At 45.0% G+C, this 16,789-nt stretch overlaps 2 protein-coding genes across 2 annotated transcripts in view; one reads left to right on the top strand and one right to left on the bottom strand.

Annotated features, from left to right (window-relative positions):
- Positions 1 to 16,789, top strand: part of LOC116644484 (zinc finger protein 19-like) — an 88,383-nt gene that overhangs the window by 23,342 nt on the left and 48,252 nt on the right. The window lies entirely within an intron of this gene.
- Positions 363 to 13,766, bottom strand: CHST4 (carbohydrate sulfotransferase 4). The gene is made up of 2 exons (XM_032424078.1): positions 13,114 to 13,766; positions 363 to 5,027 (listed from the first exon to the last, which is right to left on the bottom strand). Exon 2 carries the CDS (start codon positions 5,010 to 5,012, stop codon positions 3,858 to 3,860), a length of 1,155 nt encoding a protein of 384 aa, XP_032279969.1. The 5' UTR covers positions 5,013 to 5,027; positions 13,114 to 13,766; the 3' UTR covers positions 363 to 3,857.

Genomic DNA, 16,789 nt, shown 5'->3' on the forward strand with positions numbered 1-16,789 from the left:
GATTTAGGGTGGAACAATAGCATACTTTTTCTGAAACACACCTCATTCTTCATGAACAGCGGTGCTATGTGCCTGTTCCACTTGTTCTCAGTTCTTCTCATAAACTTGAAAAACAGTGTGTTCTTCCAGGACCATAAGAAGCAATCTTGAAATGTGGCAAGGCAAACAGGGCCAGCAGCCATCCCAAATAGTTAATAGTGCTGGCAGGGAGGGTGGCAATGAGAGTCACCTGTATTATTATTTATTACTATTATTTATTATAAGTAACATTTTCATAGGTGCTTACAGTGTGTTATTTTGCATAATCACATTTAATTATGGTTGAGCAAGGTACAAATCTTATTGGTGACAGCAAGGAACATAGTTTGGGGGGGACGACAAAAGACATGTTAACGAAAATAGAGAGGAGCTGGGGAGGGAGCTAAGTGTCAGGGACAGTGGCCTAGATCATGCATTCTCAGTGGAACTGCTGTTGCCACCAGCGGGGTAAAAAGTGGTTTGTGGGGGGCAAAAAACGTAGGTATAACAATGATTTGTGGCCCTTTGGAGGGCCATTAAAAACTGCGTAAAAATATGCAGTATATTTGTGGTATTAATAGTTCATGGTAGAGGATGATTAGAACAAAAATGTCTACCATAGGCTTGCTGAGGGGGGGAGGTAATAATGGAAAAAAGATTGGGGAGCCACGGTTTAAATCCTGTAGTGCCTGTGGCATGTGTTGACATTTGTGAGTGATTTTGTTCCCAGACATGTTAGACAGCTCATTTGTCTAGCACCGTGTCTGCTTCTGGCTTCATTTGTCCTGCCCATCTTCCCCAAGGCCCTAAATGACTATGTTTTGCCCCCATTAAGCTCTTCTCTTCTGGCCACAGCTGACCGAATTAGGGTGGATATAAGCCAAGACCAGTTATGGCCAGTGCATGACTGGTCCCAGGAAGCCTGGCTTTGTTCACTTCCTCTCATCAGGCCCTGTGATGCTGCTCTGTATTTTTATAATGTCTGCCGCACAGCTTGCTCCCTTTGAGATGACTTGAGTGGGTGCCAGAAGAGCCCTGGGGGGTTGTGACATCTCCCCAGTCAGGACACTTGGCCTGGGGGTGTACTGTTTGAGTAAGATTGAATGTGACTGAATGAGGAGAGAAGAGAAATCTGTTCGAATCATCAGCTCTTCATCTTGCATGCATTCAGCATCTGATGAATGCAGACTAGGGTTTCTTAACAGCTGTGATATTGACATTTTGGACCAGAGAATTTTTGTTGGGGGCGCAGGTGAGGGCTTTCCTGTACATTGTAGGAGGTTTAGCAGCATCCCAGGCCACTAGATGCCAGCAACACCCACTCCACCAGTGGTGACAACCAAAAATGTTTCTACACATTGACCAATGTGCCCTGGGGAACAAAATCACCTTGGGTTGAGAACAACTGATATAAACTAGAGCCATTAGAGATGGCTATAAATCTAATTGTACCAGTATGATCAGAAACGCCACAAAGGGCTTGTGATCTGCTGTTGAGCATCACCTTAATGAGGATGTTACCAGAAATGATGGAAGACAGTCCTTGAGAGAGCTAAAACCAGCGTTGTTACCAAGATAATCACAGCTACCACTTAGTGAGTGTTTGCTTATGTGCCGGATGCTTGCCACGCATGTTCCATTTATTAACTCATCAGCCCTCCCAGCAACTCGAGGACGTCAGTGCCACCATTATTCTACCCACCCTACAGTTGAGGGAACTGAGACATGGAGATGTTAAGGGACTTGCTGGAGGTCACCCAGCTGGTGATAGTAATGTCACCCAGGCAGCATGGTTCCAGAGCCCATGCGCTCATGAGCACAGAACGACTCCTTTGGAGAAGGAGAAGCAAGCCGCTCTGTACTCCAGCATCCCATAGAGATGGTTCCTAAGGAAGTTGCTAACATTAAGACAATTCAGGTGGAGGCTGGAATTTCAGAGGGGAAATCAGAGGCAGTTGAGTCTATCACTGCCTGTCCCCCTCACTGGTCTTCTTAACTCTGCACCATCACCTACTGCCCTGGCCTTATTTTCAATGTTGGGGAAACTTTTTACAGTTTTGGAAGGTTCGTAGAGGCAAGAAGCATTTGCTTGGGAGATTCTTGAGGTCTTTCTAGAGTGGCTTAGGTTTACATGTTAGAATAAGTTCACTCCTTTAGAGCCGCATATAGATTCACTTTGCTAGACCCAGCTGGCAAAGGTAACCACTCACGCATCTCAGGTGGTGCCAGAGCCCCAGAGCTCCTCGGCAGAATCAGGCGTGAGAATTCCCATCTGCCATCGATGGCACTTTATGAGGTGAGGACCACGTCCGAAGTGGGAGTGGGAACCAAAGGGAAGATGAAGTGTTGGCATCTTTCAGGTTTGGACAAAGCGAAATATTAAGCAAGTCAGGGCTCAGAGGTCCCTGGAGTTCCAGACAAATATAGACCTTCTTCCTATTCCTTCCAACCCAAGGACAGCACCAGTGTCAGGAGTCAGCAGTGTGGATACCTGGCATGTGCTGCAAAGGCAACTGTCTTGAAGCAGGAAGGCAAACAGTGCTGCTCCCCAGTGGAGGGTGTGGTATTGCCAGGCTGGCCATGAAAGGATCACCAGGGTTGCTTGATCAACATACAGAATCCCAGCTCCCACCCTGGTGGATTCCAATTCCAGCAAATCTGAGGTGTGGCATGGCAAAATGAATTTCTAACAGTAGATTCGGATGCATCACAAGACCCGGGGAGTGCTGCAAAGACTGGGAGCAACAACCTCTATCATGCGGAGAGGTGACCCGGAAGTGCTGAACAGCGCCAGCCATACTAGACCTGAGGTCCTCTGGCCGACGATCACATTAAAAGAACCCTTTGCCCAGACCCTAGGGTGATATATACAATATTATCACAACTCACACCTCACACAAGAAAGAAAGGGCTTAGTTGCTAGTTGCCTACTTTCTACAGATTCTTAAGAGCACAGTATGATGGTGAGTATTGATCAGTTTAGACTCAGTTCATATTCTAACACCAAATATTGTCTTAGCAGTTTTTTATGTGTGGGTAACACATAATAGTAAAAGTATAAAAAAATCTATAAAGATGCTTATGCTATCACGTTAGGGTCCTCTAAGAATTAGTATTTACTACTAAGTAATTAGAAAGCATAACATGGGAAACTCCTAACAGAATCCTATTTGGAATTTTAGTGTTAACGGATGGCAGCTTCACAAGTCAAAGTCTTCCATGTGATAGGAAAACACTGATGGGAAATGATGTCCACATCAGGCCCAGCCACCCCCATGAATTTAAGAGCTTGCTCTGTCGTGCAGAGATCTTATTTTGTATTTGTGATAACTGATAGCTGTGACGGCCAAGCTCACCGTAAGCATCCAATCCTGTTCTCTGTTCCCTTTTTGAATCCATCAGGAGTTCCATGGTCTCAGAGTTCATATCCCTGTGGAATGTGCTGGTGGGTTCTTTGGTGGAAGACCCATTTCCCCGGTTTTCCTGTCTCCTCCCTTTCCCACCGGGCAAGATGTGGACAGAGAAGTTTATGGATTTACTCCACTGATACTGCGTGGTGCTAAATAGGACCCCAGGCCACAAAGTCTTTGCAGTATACACGGATAGGAAAGCCAAGAAGAGAAGAAAGGCAATACTCCTTTTTCAGGGTGGAATATGCTGCTGAATCTCTTCTAGGCATGAGCAGAGACATGAAAGTTTCTCAGCTTGAGCATGTGTGGGCACAACTCATGCTCACATGTACACTAGTGTACATGTAATTAAGACTCAGAAGCCTTTGGTTAATGGGGCTGAGGCTGATGCCAGTTGGGGACAGAGCTTCTTCTACCCTCTTGGTGGACTTAGTTGGAGGGAGTCCATGTAGACAGAAGATCCAGTGACAGGTTTTTCTGCTCTTGCTCAGATCTGACAAGGTGGTAGCCCAGCAAAGTCATGGTATCATTGCAGACTTTTTGAAGTCGAGAAACCTTTCCATAAGGCAAGGTCCAGCGCCAGGCCTGGGAGACGTTGAGGGCATTCCTGGCATTAGTGTGGAAGGCATGATTACCCATGCCCTTGCCTCGAGTGATGTTGTACACCCAGGTCTGGAGGTGGGGCAAGAATTTCAGTCCCACGTATTTATACATTTGGGCAGTCTGGGCAATGGGGTCCCGGACCAGGTCCTCATAGCGAACAAGCACGTAGCGTTGCCTCAGGGCTTTGGGCAAGGACTGCACAGCCTTATAGATCTCCAGCTGGCTTTGGCAGATGACCTGCATCATGTAGTAAGGCTGATCCTCCTCCTTGACTTTCTCCCAATGCTGCCCCATCACAATGCGGCTGTCAATCATGAGTTCCCCTATGGTTTGTTCTCGAGAACGGAACACCGCCCGGGGATCCCGTACCAGGTGCACAATGTGCAGATTGAGGGAAGGGTCTCTCAGCAGTGGGTAGAGCACCTGCAGGTTGAAGAAGCGCACCTCCTTGAGCACCACGTGGCTATAGGAGCGACAGGCCTTCTCTACCACCTCAAAGGGCTGTTTACTGCACAGAAGCTTGCAGTGAGCCTGGGGTATGATCATATCCCGGGAGAAGATGTTGCAGGCAGGTGGGGAACACAGGGCCCGGCTGTTCTCCCACTGGAAGAGGCTGGACTGTCTTCGAGGACTGGGTTTTATGTAGGCATCAAAGACACTCATGTCACACAGAAAAATGGCACGGATCAGATCCCTCACTGCCATATGCAGCCTCCAGGCAGTGCTGTGTGTGAAGGTCATCCAGATGTGCCACGCGGGCTCCATCAGGTAGAAGACATCCGGGTGCTGCCCAAAAAGCTGTCCCACAAAAGAAGAACCAGAGCGCCAGGAAGACAGGACCAGCACATGCATGGGCTTGGGCTCCTCCTTTGTGGACAGGGAGTTGAAGTTGTGGCCATACAGATGGAAGAAGAGAGCAAAGATGGCCATCTGGGAAACCAGAAACAGCAGTGGCCGCATTTTTTTGGGCAGTATCGTCATGCTGAAGTGGAAGACCTTTAAGGAACAAGCAGAAGGGTTGTTAGGCTTCTGTTTTGGTGTCAGCCTTCCATCCCCTTTCTTGCCAAAGTCATTTTTCCCCCTGACCCCCAGCAAGGAGCAACGTAGAGTGCTGGGAACTTCTGGTAACCAACTACACAAATCCTTCTCTGAATCAATTCCTGTCCCTTGCAGTTAGTATGTCAATAAGATCTATTTATTTTAGGCTCTTTACTTCCTTCCTCCTGGTCTTTCTTGTCCAGTGAGCTGCCAAAAATGCCTGAATGTAGCCATATTTCATCATCTTAGAGGAATAGCTCACCCTGCCACCTTGGTGACACACACGTGTCCACATGGGCCACTTAGGCAAAGCTTAACCACAGTCTGACCAAATTTTGGTGGAATGCTCTGTGATTCCTTCTGAAACTAAGGGAGATAAGCTGACTTGGGAGGAACTACCTCAAGGTCATTGTTCACCCACCTCCCCTATCTTCAGGGAGATTGCCGTAGGCCATTTCTCATTGCCTTCCTTCATCTCAAGCAAGCACAGGCCTTTCAATCCCCTGAAGGATATGGTTGCAGGCTATAAAACTGTTTGGCTTGAGTTTGGAGTTGTCTCCTCGGGGCAGAGCCAAGTGCCCATGGTACCTGTCATTTGGTCCCCTCTGGTTTGGCATCATCCTGTGGGACTAGGGACACAAGGAACTGACCCAAGCTGACCTTACATCTGTGTAGCTAAGAAACTATCTGAATCTATTTGGCTTGAATTGTTGTCTCCTTAACAGCTGGCTCTATGGAAGTGTGCAAACCAACCTAAGAGCTGCAGTAGTGATACTTGTGGCCTGTTAGCCACTGTGCTGCTGCCGGGGGGAATGCTTAACTGCGTGACACAACCCAATCAGGGCAGCCCAGTACAGATGGCCAGGTTGTGTACTGCACAACCCTAGGGAATGCCATCTCATCAAAACTTTAAGATATTTCTTATTAAAAAATGTTCTCATAGGTGACGGTAAAGTATTTTGGTCCAACAGAATAAGAACATTAGGATGATTTTCCAGTTGTTAGATGTTAAATATCTGGAGAGGGGTGCCTGGATGGCTCAGTCAGTAAAGCGGCCAACTCTTGATTTTAGCTCAGGTCATGATATCAGGGTCCTGGGATTGAACCCCGTGTTGGGCTCCATGCTCAGCAGGGAGTCTGCTTGGGATTCTCTCTCTCCCTCTCCCTCTGCCCCTCCCCCCACTTGTGCATGCTCTCTCTCTCTCTAAATAAATAAATAAATAAATATAATCTTTAAAAAAATATCTAGAGAAATGAATTCCACTTAGTAATTCACACTAAGGCTCATACAGACTGGTGGCAACCCTCAACTTCCTTTATAATCAAGGCTCACTTTGTATGAAAAGACCATGGTTCCCAGTGACATGCTAGAATATTATTCTGAGGGTTTTTTAAGAGTTTAAGGTTAAGGGTTCTTTAAGGGTTAAGATGAATCTGGATCATTTTGGGTGACTTCCTAGCATAAACAACTATTGAGAGATAGAACAGATAGAATAGCTATTTTGCATAGTGTAAAATATTAATAGTAGCAAGGTGCTAATTTTTTTTAAACATTTTGTTTTTAAGTAATCTGTACACCCAACATGGGGCTTGAACTCATAATCCTGAGATCAAGGGTCCCATGCTCCACCAACTGAGGCAGCCAGGCACCTGCAAGGCGCTAATTTGCATATCGTTATATACCCAAGATATTCTTCCTTCCAGCTTTTTTTTTTTTTTTAAAGAATTTATTTATTTGAGAGAGAAAGAATGAGACAGAGAGAGCATGAGAGGGGGGAGGGTCAGAGGGAGAAGCATACTCCCCACCAAGCAGGGAGTCCAATGCGGGACTCGATCCTAGGACTCCAGGATCATGACCTGAGCTGAAGGCAGTCGCTTAACCAACTGAGCCACCCAGGCGCCCCCTCTTCCTTTCAGCTTTAACAAAGAAAATATATTTCTAGGGGTGCCTGGGTGGCTCAGCCGGTTAAGCATCTGCCTTGGGCCCAGGTCATGATCCCAGGGTCCTGGGATGGAGCCCCACATCAGGCTTCCTACTCAGTGGAGAGCCTGCTTCTCCCTTTCCCTCTGCTGCTCCCCATGCTTGTGCACTCTCTCTCTCTCTCAGAGAGAGAGAGAGCCAGAGTGTGGACAGCAAAAACAGGGGGAGGGGCAGAGGGAGAAGCAGATTCCCCGCTCAGCAAGGAGCCCAACATGGGGTGGGGCTCCATCCCAGAACCCTGGGATCATGACCTGAACCAAAGGCAGATGCTTAACTGACTGAGCCACCCAGGCACCCCAATAAATAAAATCTTTAAAAAAAATTTTTTTAAAGGAAAAAAAAGAAAATATATTTCTAGACAGTAATTGGAGCTGGATTTAATTTCCTGGTGACAGATCTTATCACTAATTTTTAAAAAGTTTTTAATGAGTAATAGTTACATGGTTCAAATTGTTTTAAAAAGTATCATTATCATGGACATTAAACCCACAGACTTAGAATTTAGAAGGCTTCTTCAGGCGCCTGGGTGGCTCATTTGTTAACATCTGCCTTCGGCTTGGGTCATGATCCCAAGGTCCTGGGATCAAGTCCCACATAGGTGCATCGGGCTCCCTGCTCAGTGAGCCTGCTTCTCCCTCTCCCTCTGCCTGCCACTCTCCCTGCTTGTGCTCTCTCTCTCTGTCAAATAAATAAATAAAATCTTTAAAAAAATAAATAAAAGAAGGCTTCCTACAATTCTGCATGCATGCAGGACATAAGGGGAGTGCTTACCAGCCTGAGTCTAGCCTGTCACACTGCAAGTCTTTAACAGGCGAGGGGGAAATACTATGACAAGCAGTTATGTCTGTGGATGAAGACTATAGTCATAAACTAGAAAACTTTTAGAGCTCTTTGTAAACAGGGTTAATGACATACCTTAATGACGGGTCACAGTATATTTCTGGGGGAAAGAACACCTAAGAATTTTACCAGCTGCTGAATCAGTAACCTCTTCTGTACTCACAGTTAGGATGAATCTGCTAGCTCGTGTTTGGTCATTACTGTACAGCGAAAGTCTGCTTCAGTACATGTCCGCTGTCTGCCCGTTTCCCACCTTGCCCCCAGGTAGCAACTGGGTTCATTTTGTATGTGTCTTTTCAGTTGCTTTCTGCACACCCAAGAAAATTCAAATGTATATGTAGTCTTAATTTTTCCCCCCTCTTTATAATAGAAAAAGTAGCAAGTTATACACAGCATGCTTTTTTAACTTTACAGTATGTCTTGGTGAGCTTTACATGGTAGCGCATAAAGCATTCCCTCACTCCATTTTACCACTACACAGAGTTCTATTATAAAGATACACCACAGTTTATTTAACTAGTTTCCTCATTGCTGGGCTTTTGGCTTATTTCCAGCTCTTTTGCCATTACAACAACTTCAACGATGACCTGATGTTTAAACCTCGTTACACGTGTATGTAAGCTAAATCCCCAGAAGGGGAATTGTGGAGTCAAAAAATACACGTATGTGTAGCTTTGCTATCTGTCACCCACATGGCCTTCATACTGGTCATAAACCATTCACTATATCCAGAGCTGCGGAAATTCTAGGGAGTAGATTTTCAAGGAGGAATATATAAATATAAAATATATAAATATAAAAGCAGGTTTATAGCTTGCTTCCTGAAGAGGTACAGCATGCTTTGCCAGCTCATGGGCTTCCCTTGGAAGTCCCCTGAACCTTCTGGGAAGTGTGTACTGACCCAAGCCAAACCTTGTGCAGTGGCATAGAAACCCTTCTCTTCCATTTTTTACAACAATGCATTTCCTCCTTATTGCCAAAAGGATCCAGTGAGGATCCTCTCTCCTTCATGGCCGGGATTACTTTGCTATATGCCAAGGAAATGTCAGTGAGGGGTAATTCCTTTCTTTGCCCTGAAGGTTAGAACAGGACCAGCTAAGATATGCTCTTAGGTCTTTCAAACTCAAGCCCAAGAGGAAATGATTAGAAACTAGGACATTATTAATAATAGCCCAAGATTGCCCTCCTCTACCCCCACCTCCCAAAGACTGAGGAAATGACTTTAGCAAGAGATTCTCTCCCAAAGGTAACGTGAGTATCTGGAAAAATTTGGAACAAAGATAGGAAACAACAGAGCAAAAGAGAGAAAAGTAAAGAAAGGAAGAACTTAACCTGTGCACATTTATAAGGAAACCGTGATAGAATTTTATATGCAGGGCTTGTAATCAACTCAAAAAGAAGCTAACATTTCTTAAGGATTAGGAATGTAGACCTTTCAAAGTTATACTTTTGCTCCCCAATCCTGGCTTTGGGCCAACTCAGTGTCCTGAGCAGGATCAATGGCTCTAAGTCCTCCTTGCCTACCAGTAGCTCCTGGCCTCATGCCCATTCTGTCTCAGGCTGGAGCCAGGCCTTCTAACTCCGTCCCCAGTTGTCCTCAGGCTTCAGTTGTTCACAGCTCTCAGGAATTCCCATGGAAACCCTTCGATTTCTTTCTCTGCTTTTTCTTACCATGAGCACTCACCCTGGCCAGAAAGAAAATATGCTTTTGTAAAGTGAGTCCCATGTCTTGTCACTGGGATCTAGCTACTTCCTGGATCCAGGCAGCCCATGATGGGGCTAGCCAGGACAGCCAGGGAGTACTGTAGGCAAAGCCCATGTCTGCAGAGATTGTAATCAGTAGTAGAGATGATATTGAGGGCCTGGGAGAAGTGAGCAGTTGTGGCTCCATGAAGAAAGGGCAAGTCGGGTTTTTTATGGCCATCTCCTCTCATCTAACTACCACCTCTCCCCCTGTCCTGCACTAACCTCTGTGGTCCTTGGAGTTGGTAAGTGTTTGTGAGAGGTGTGTGACACAACTCCATTTCAGAGTCCCTAGTCCACCTTCCCAAGTGTTCTTTTCCTGGCTATTCAGGTGCCAAGCTTGAATCCCCCCCTCCCCGTTGTCAGAATCCCCGGTCTGCTCATCTCTGGCCTGGCCTTTGATAGTAAGTAGCCTCTCTCTTCTGTCTCTCAAATTCCCCGTCCCCCCCATCCACTGCTGCCAAAAACTGTCTTTTCTAAAGCACAAGTCTATCAGTCCCCTCCTTGAAATCCTTCAGTAACTTTCCAGCACATACGGGATTAAATCAAAATCCCCAAGTCTTTTTTTTTTTTTTTTAAAGATTTTTATTTATTTATTTGACAGAGAGAGAGAGAGAGAGATCACAAGTAGGCAGACAGGCAGGCAGAGGGAGAAGCAGGCTCCCTGCTGAGCACAGAGCCCGATGTGGGGCTCGATCCCAGGACCCTGGGATCATGACCTGAGCCGAAGGCAGATGCTTAACCATCTGAGCCACCCAGGCGTCCCTAAAATCCCCAAGTCTTGTACCCAGGGACCTTCATGGTCTGATCTTTGATCCCCTGTCAGTCCCCTGCTTTTCAGCACCGTAGGCTCTAGACTTTACTTTCAGTTCTTTCCTATTATTTAGAAGCCCTTACTCCTGAGATTTAATTATTCTCTAAACTTTCCAGTAGCATCCATCTCTCACTCTATAGTAAATAGCTGTAGAAGAATGTTTCTACCACTGGGCTACTGTAACTTAAGGGTAAATGCTATGTCTTGTCTTATTTAAAGGTACATGAAACTTGTAAGTGATTAAGGCTTTTTAAACACTTGTTGAATAAATCAGTAGTTGAATATGGGAAGAAGAGTAATCATAGCTGGAAAGCAGATAACTGAATGAGATCCACTGAGAAACAGAAACTTGTCCTTTGCACATGGGTGTCTCTGTAGTATCAGTTACTAAAATGTAGGTGATTCTGTTGAATACTGAGCACAGAACCAAAACTCTCTCAATTGCATGGAGCAAAATATTAATAAAGTTAGAGGCATAGGTTTGATGGTATAGCACAGTTAACCTTATTCCAAAAAAAAAAAGGAGTTTCTACACCGAGTATGTATTAATGAAAACTAGAAAAAAAAAAACCCATGAACATTATTTTTTTTAAATTAATAAGAAATAAAAGCAGGGCATTTGGGTGGCTCAGTTGGTTGATCATCTGACTTTCGATACCGGCTCCGGTCATGATCTCAGGGTTGTGAAATCAGCCCCGCTCAGCCGGGCGTCTGCTTCTCTTCCTCTCTCTCTCCTTCTCCCTAAATAAATAAATAAATCTTAAAAAATAACTAAATCTTAAAGATAAAAAAAGAAATAAAAGCTGTATTGCAGAGCAAAAGACCACTCAGACTACTTCTCTTGTCTAACCAGCTCAGTTAGAAAAAGAAAAAACAGAGAAAACCCTCAGCACATCCTGTGATCACTGCCCCCCAAAATAATTTAAAAACAGGTTGCACCAACTAGGGGTGAGTGGTATTGTTCTTAAAAAAACATCACCATCATCAACATGACCTCATCTGGCAGCTTGATGACCACGGGCTGAATTATGGATGACCCCCAAATGAGTACTGGGTAGCCTTTTAGAAACAAAATGAGCAGGGGCGCCTGGATGGCTTAATCGGTTAAGTGTTTGCCTTCAGCTCAGATCATGATCCCAGGATCCTGGGATCAAGTCCTGAGCAGGGCTCCCTTCTTTGCAGGGAGTCTGCCTCTCCCTCTGCCTGCCACTCCCCCTGCTTGTGCTCTCTCTGTCAAATAAATAAATAAAATCTTAAAAAAAAAAAGGGGGGGTCACCTGGGTGGCTCAGTCAGTTAAGCGGCTGCCTTCGGCTCAGGTCATGATCCCAGGGTCCTGGGATCGAGCCCCACATCGGGCTCCCTGCTCTGCGGGAAGCCTGCTTCTCCCTCTCCCACTCCCCCTGCTTGTGTTCCCTCTCTCACTGTGTCTCTCTCTGTCAAATAAATAAAATATTTAAAAAAAGAAAATGAATTCTTAGGGAAAAAATAACAGGCAGCAATTTAAGAGTCCCGGATTCCAGCCGCTGGCACATTCCTAACTTAGATTCCCCAGTGAGATTATGCTCCCATAACCCGAAATTAGAGATGGCAGAAGATATTTTCACAAACCGAGAGATCAGAGCTGGATTGGGGAAACTGAAATCCACACATATACCTATAGACCCAGGAAAACCACGGGGATAAGCACCTGGGCAAAGGTGACCATATAGTAACAAACACTAACTAGACTGAAAGTGCCAGGAGGGTTGGACCTGGGTCCTCACCACTGCTGCATCTCCAGTGTGCCAAAAACAGTGCCTGAAACATCTACTGAATGATGACTGAATGACATCATTTGTAGAGCAGTTTTTAGTGCTTGAGGTGCCCTCGTTGATTTCGGGTAAGGAAGTGGGGGTGGGGGGGACAAGATAGTTTTATTTTGCGCATATAAACGTATTTCAATTCCAACCAGAAGTTCTAGACTGGTCTGAGGCCATACAAGACAGAAGTCTCTTCTACTTGGGCTGATGTGCCGGCCTCACAACTTAATCTTCTTTTACATCTGAATAGCATTCCACAACTTTGAAACCCCATTCAGCCACAATCATGACAGCTATCCAGTTATATATACAGGACACTGAAAATCCACACACCCGTGTTTCAGAGTAAGTAAACTGAAACTGTAACTGATTGACTCAATGGTGGAAATAGCCCTACCTGAATCAGACCCCAGGTCTTTTGAGTCTCAGGGCCGAGAGCATTCAGTGATCACATCACACCTCGCCTGAGCTCGAGAAAACCTACAGCTCCCTCCACCTCCCGTCTGCCATTCTCCAGCACCTGAGCAGAGAAGACACAGCAAATACAGAAACTTGAACTCAGAAGCCAGGATCGGAGTAAGTTAGATGAGTCAGGGGACCATCTACAAGACATCTATCAGGACAGCCCTACTGGCCTTCTAGGCTTTTTCAGATCCTTTCAGAGATGGAGCTGGGTGGGGATGAGGGAGCTGTTGGCAAGAGGCTTGTACTTTTTCAGGGAGATTCTCCGGGCGACTCTGATTTAGCCCCCCTCCACAACCCCCCTCCTCTGCCATTGCTGTTAAAATCCTTAGCTTAGCTGCAGGAGGTTTTCTGGGACAATGGCCGCGCTGTGGAGGTGTATACAGAGAAAACGCTCTCCTTACCTTGATAATAGCTTAGGCTTCTCCTGCTTTAGAGAGTCTCACTGCTAGCCAAGTTGTGCTTTTCTCTTCTGTCTCACCAACTGCCCTATCGGCTTCCTTTTCCTCCTTGCATTTTGCATAACTGTACCTACTCAGAACAAATTCCACTGCCCTCTGCCTTCTGCCAGAATAGTGACCCACCTTCCAAGATGATGTTGAGAAAGCGCTCACTCCCTAGTAGCCTTGATATTAGCAGCTTTAACACAGAGAGACTTAGCCGCTGGGAGAGTCTGCTCGCGGTAGACCGGGAGAAGCAAAGGAGGAAGCGTTCTCTCCCACAGCTGGGAGCCGGTGCTGGAAAGTAGGCTCCTTGAAGGCAGCTGAAAATGTTAACTCCCTTAGGACAGGGTAGAAAAAGAAAAAGGAGACCTGGGAGATGAGGTTGATAGGGAAATCAGGGACAATCACAAACCAAATACCCGCGAGATCTTAAGCCTTGCTCTTATACCTTAATCTTATCTCTGTTGCAAAAAAGAGGAGAAAACCTGAATGCTATTTCTGGATCGTACCTGCCTGCTCACTCCACTGGATTTAGCAGTGGAAGATAACATTTTTTTGGCCTCTGTGTCATGTTCAACATCTTCAACCCTTCTTACAGGAGATTCTAACTAGATAATTACCTAGATGTAATAACTAAATGTATGGGAGGACATAGATATATTGGCATTTAGTTGGGGTACAGGAAAAATATTACCCCCACAAGAAAAAAAGAAATAAGTTATTGAAAATTATAGCTTCTTACTAGCTGTGTGTCCTTGGGCAAATCACACAACTACTCTGAGCTACTTTACATGATTGTTGTGAGTGTAAACAATAGATGAGAATACTCAAGTAAATGTAAATTGTGGCCAAGTGTAAAAGCCACTGACTTTGCAGTCAGGCATCTGGGGTAAGTCCTTCCCACCTCTCTGAGCCCTGGAATATCAGTGTAAAATATATATCTACTTTATAGAATTCTTGTGAATGTCAGGGCAGGATTAGTGCATATAACAACCCCTAATACAATATTATGACAAGAATGACTTAAAAAGTGGTAGTTAAGGGGCACCTAGGAGGTGCAGTCGGTTAGACGTCCGGCTCTTGGTTTCAGCTCAGGTCTGATCTCAGGGTCAGATCAAGTCCCAAGTCAGCTCCCCGCTCAGCGGGGAGTCTGCCTGAGTTTCTCTCTCCTTCTTCCCCTGCTCCTCCCCCCTGCGCACGCGCGCCCTCTCTCTCCCTCTCTCTCTCTCTCTCTCTCTCTCTCGCTGAAATAAAAAAAATAAATGTTAAAAAAAAGTGGTAGTTAATCATAATACCTCTTTCTTCTTGCTCAGTTTCTGGCCCATTTTCTAGGCTTTGAAAGGGAGAGCAGGCAGAGTTATAGGAGTTCTATAGGATAATCTAGTAAGTGTCTTTGCTGGTTTCCATCAGCTGGGCCTCCCAAGGCCTTATCATTGGCACAAATGACCAGACCTGTGGTGGTGGGATTTCAATTGTGTGGCCCTCCCTCTGTCCCAGTTTCTCCCCGTCAGGGAGAAGAGACATTTCTCTTCCTCAGAGTGACTCCATGCTGGGATATACATTGAAGAGCCAGAATCAAGAGTTACACGCCCCACCGACTGAGCCAGCCAAGCGCCCCCTACAGTTTATCATCTTAAGCAAGACAATTAAATTTTCCCCAATTTGACCTTTACGGAAATAGAATCATACCACTTTCTTTTGAGCATTTCTTTATTCGTTTCATATTATCCTTGTAAAACTCATCATGTTGTTGCGTAGAGTAATAGGGGTTTTTAAATTTGTTTTTATTATCCTTGTAACATTCCATGTGTGAATATACCATAATTTGTCCACGATCTTGTTAATTGACATCTGAAGTGTTTGTAGTTTGAAGCTATGGTTGAATATTCTTGACATGTCTCCGGGCACACATTTATACACATTTATACAAGTGTCTGGGGGGTGTTTGACTCTGATTTTTTCACCTCATACTATGTAATAAGCATTTACCCATGTAAACAAATATTTATGGAAAACATTACTTCGAAAGGGTTTGTCATATGCCAACATTCTAGTGCTTGGTTGTCAGACATTTAGATTGTTCCCAGTTTCCCTATGACATATAACACTGCGATAAATATGGGGACCTTAATGATTAATGAAACACTTAGCATAATTCTCCGTACAAGTACCTGCCCACCTCTTTCCTCACAAGTAATACCACAGATCTTAGCCTCTTTAGTGTGTCACTCATATATCAGTTAGGAAGAACTTTCAGAAAGGTTGGGCTGGAAACAGTCATTAAGAAATAGGTATTCACAGCAATAAAAAACCCAGGGTATCCCAAACAGAGGGCATTCCCAGGAAGGAATTAGGAGGCACGAAGACTATGAAAGAAGAGAATGATAGGGTAGCTCTTGCTTGTTCGGAGCTGGCGACAAGCCAAGCATAGCACTGCGTGCGTATTGGGGTCATTGCATTGTCCTCTCTGCTTAGGAGGTAATTTCTGTATTTTCCAGATGATGGAATAGAGGCTTGGAGAAGCTAAACAATGTATCCACAATTACATGGCTTATAGTGGAAAAGTATGGACCCAACCTCCGGTCCGAGAGAAAGTCCAGGCTTACTCATTGACAGCTACCTCTCCCTGTGATCATGGACAGGACTAGTGAGTCTGTTCTGTTTTGCTGTCCTCCTAAGGATAGTTGATAGTTCATTCGGGGCAGAACTCTTTCTACAGTTACAGGAATAGAAATTTAACATTCAAAAAGAAGAAAAAACTGCCCCAATTCCCTGTATCACCATGTAATCCTCAGTCCTTGCAGACCTCATGGGGGATTCTACTGGCCTCATGTAAAAAGAAAAGAGAAGAGAAACTAGGTCTTTGTCAGTCATTGATGAACACCAGTAATTGTAATCCAGCCCTTTCTACTGTTCTTTTCATGCTTTTCTGAAGCCTTCCCAAATATAATGATCCCTGAAATATACCAAAACCCCTAAATAATTCATATCACCTACCATCTTTTCCTTGAGAGGAATTTGTGCTGATAGACTGCCAAGCAGCTAAAGAAAAGCCTCCTTTGGTCACTAGCCTCTGGTGGTAGTCAGCACGTTCAGATATGCGGCTTCTAAGAGTCTACAGTATTCCACAGCACCGGGAAGAAATCTGAATGCTGGTGTTCGATATCCAAGCCTTCTTGTGGAACATTCACAGGGAAAACACCATTTCTTTAAGTGAGCACCATCCATAGCACTTTTCTGTGATGAAGAACCGTTAGGTATCTGCATTGTCTAATATAGCAGCCACTACTACGTGAGATTATTGGACACTTGAAACGTGGCTAATATACCAGATTAGAAAGCTCGGTTAAGGCTGTACAGATCCCATCTCTTTTTAAGTCTCAGAAAAATCTGATGAAAGATAAAGACCATCTCTCTGTGAAAATGTACATTTGATCATCATACAAACACAAAATCAGATCCAATTGCAAGGGGTCCCTACTTAAGAATCCTGACAAAGGGCTGTATGTACTTTAAGTGCTTCTCAAAGCATGATTTCAAGAGAGTTGACTCCCAGGGACCACTATTCAGCAGAGCTTTGTGCTCCATCCCTCCCCCTTGGACTTTTGCCATCTTTAGAATCTGGAGACCCACCCAC

Source organism: Phoca vitulina, unplaced genomic scaffold (genome assembly GCF_004348235.1).
Source record: "Phoca vitulina isolate PV1807 unplaced genomic scaffold, GSC_HSeal_1.0 scaffold30, whole genome shotgun sequence".
NCBI lineage: Eukaryota > Metazoa > Chordata > Mammalia > Carnivora > Phocidae > Phoca > Phoca vitulina.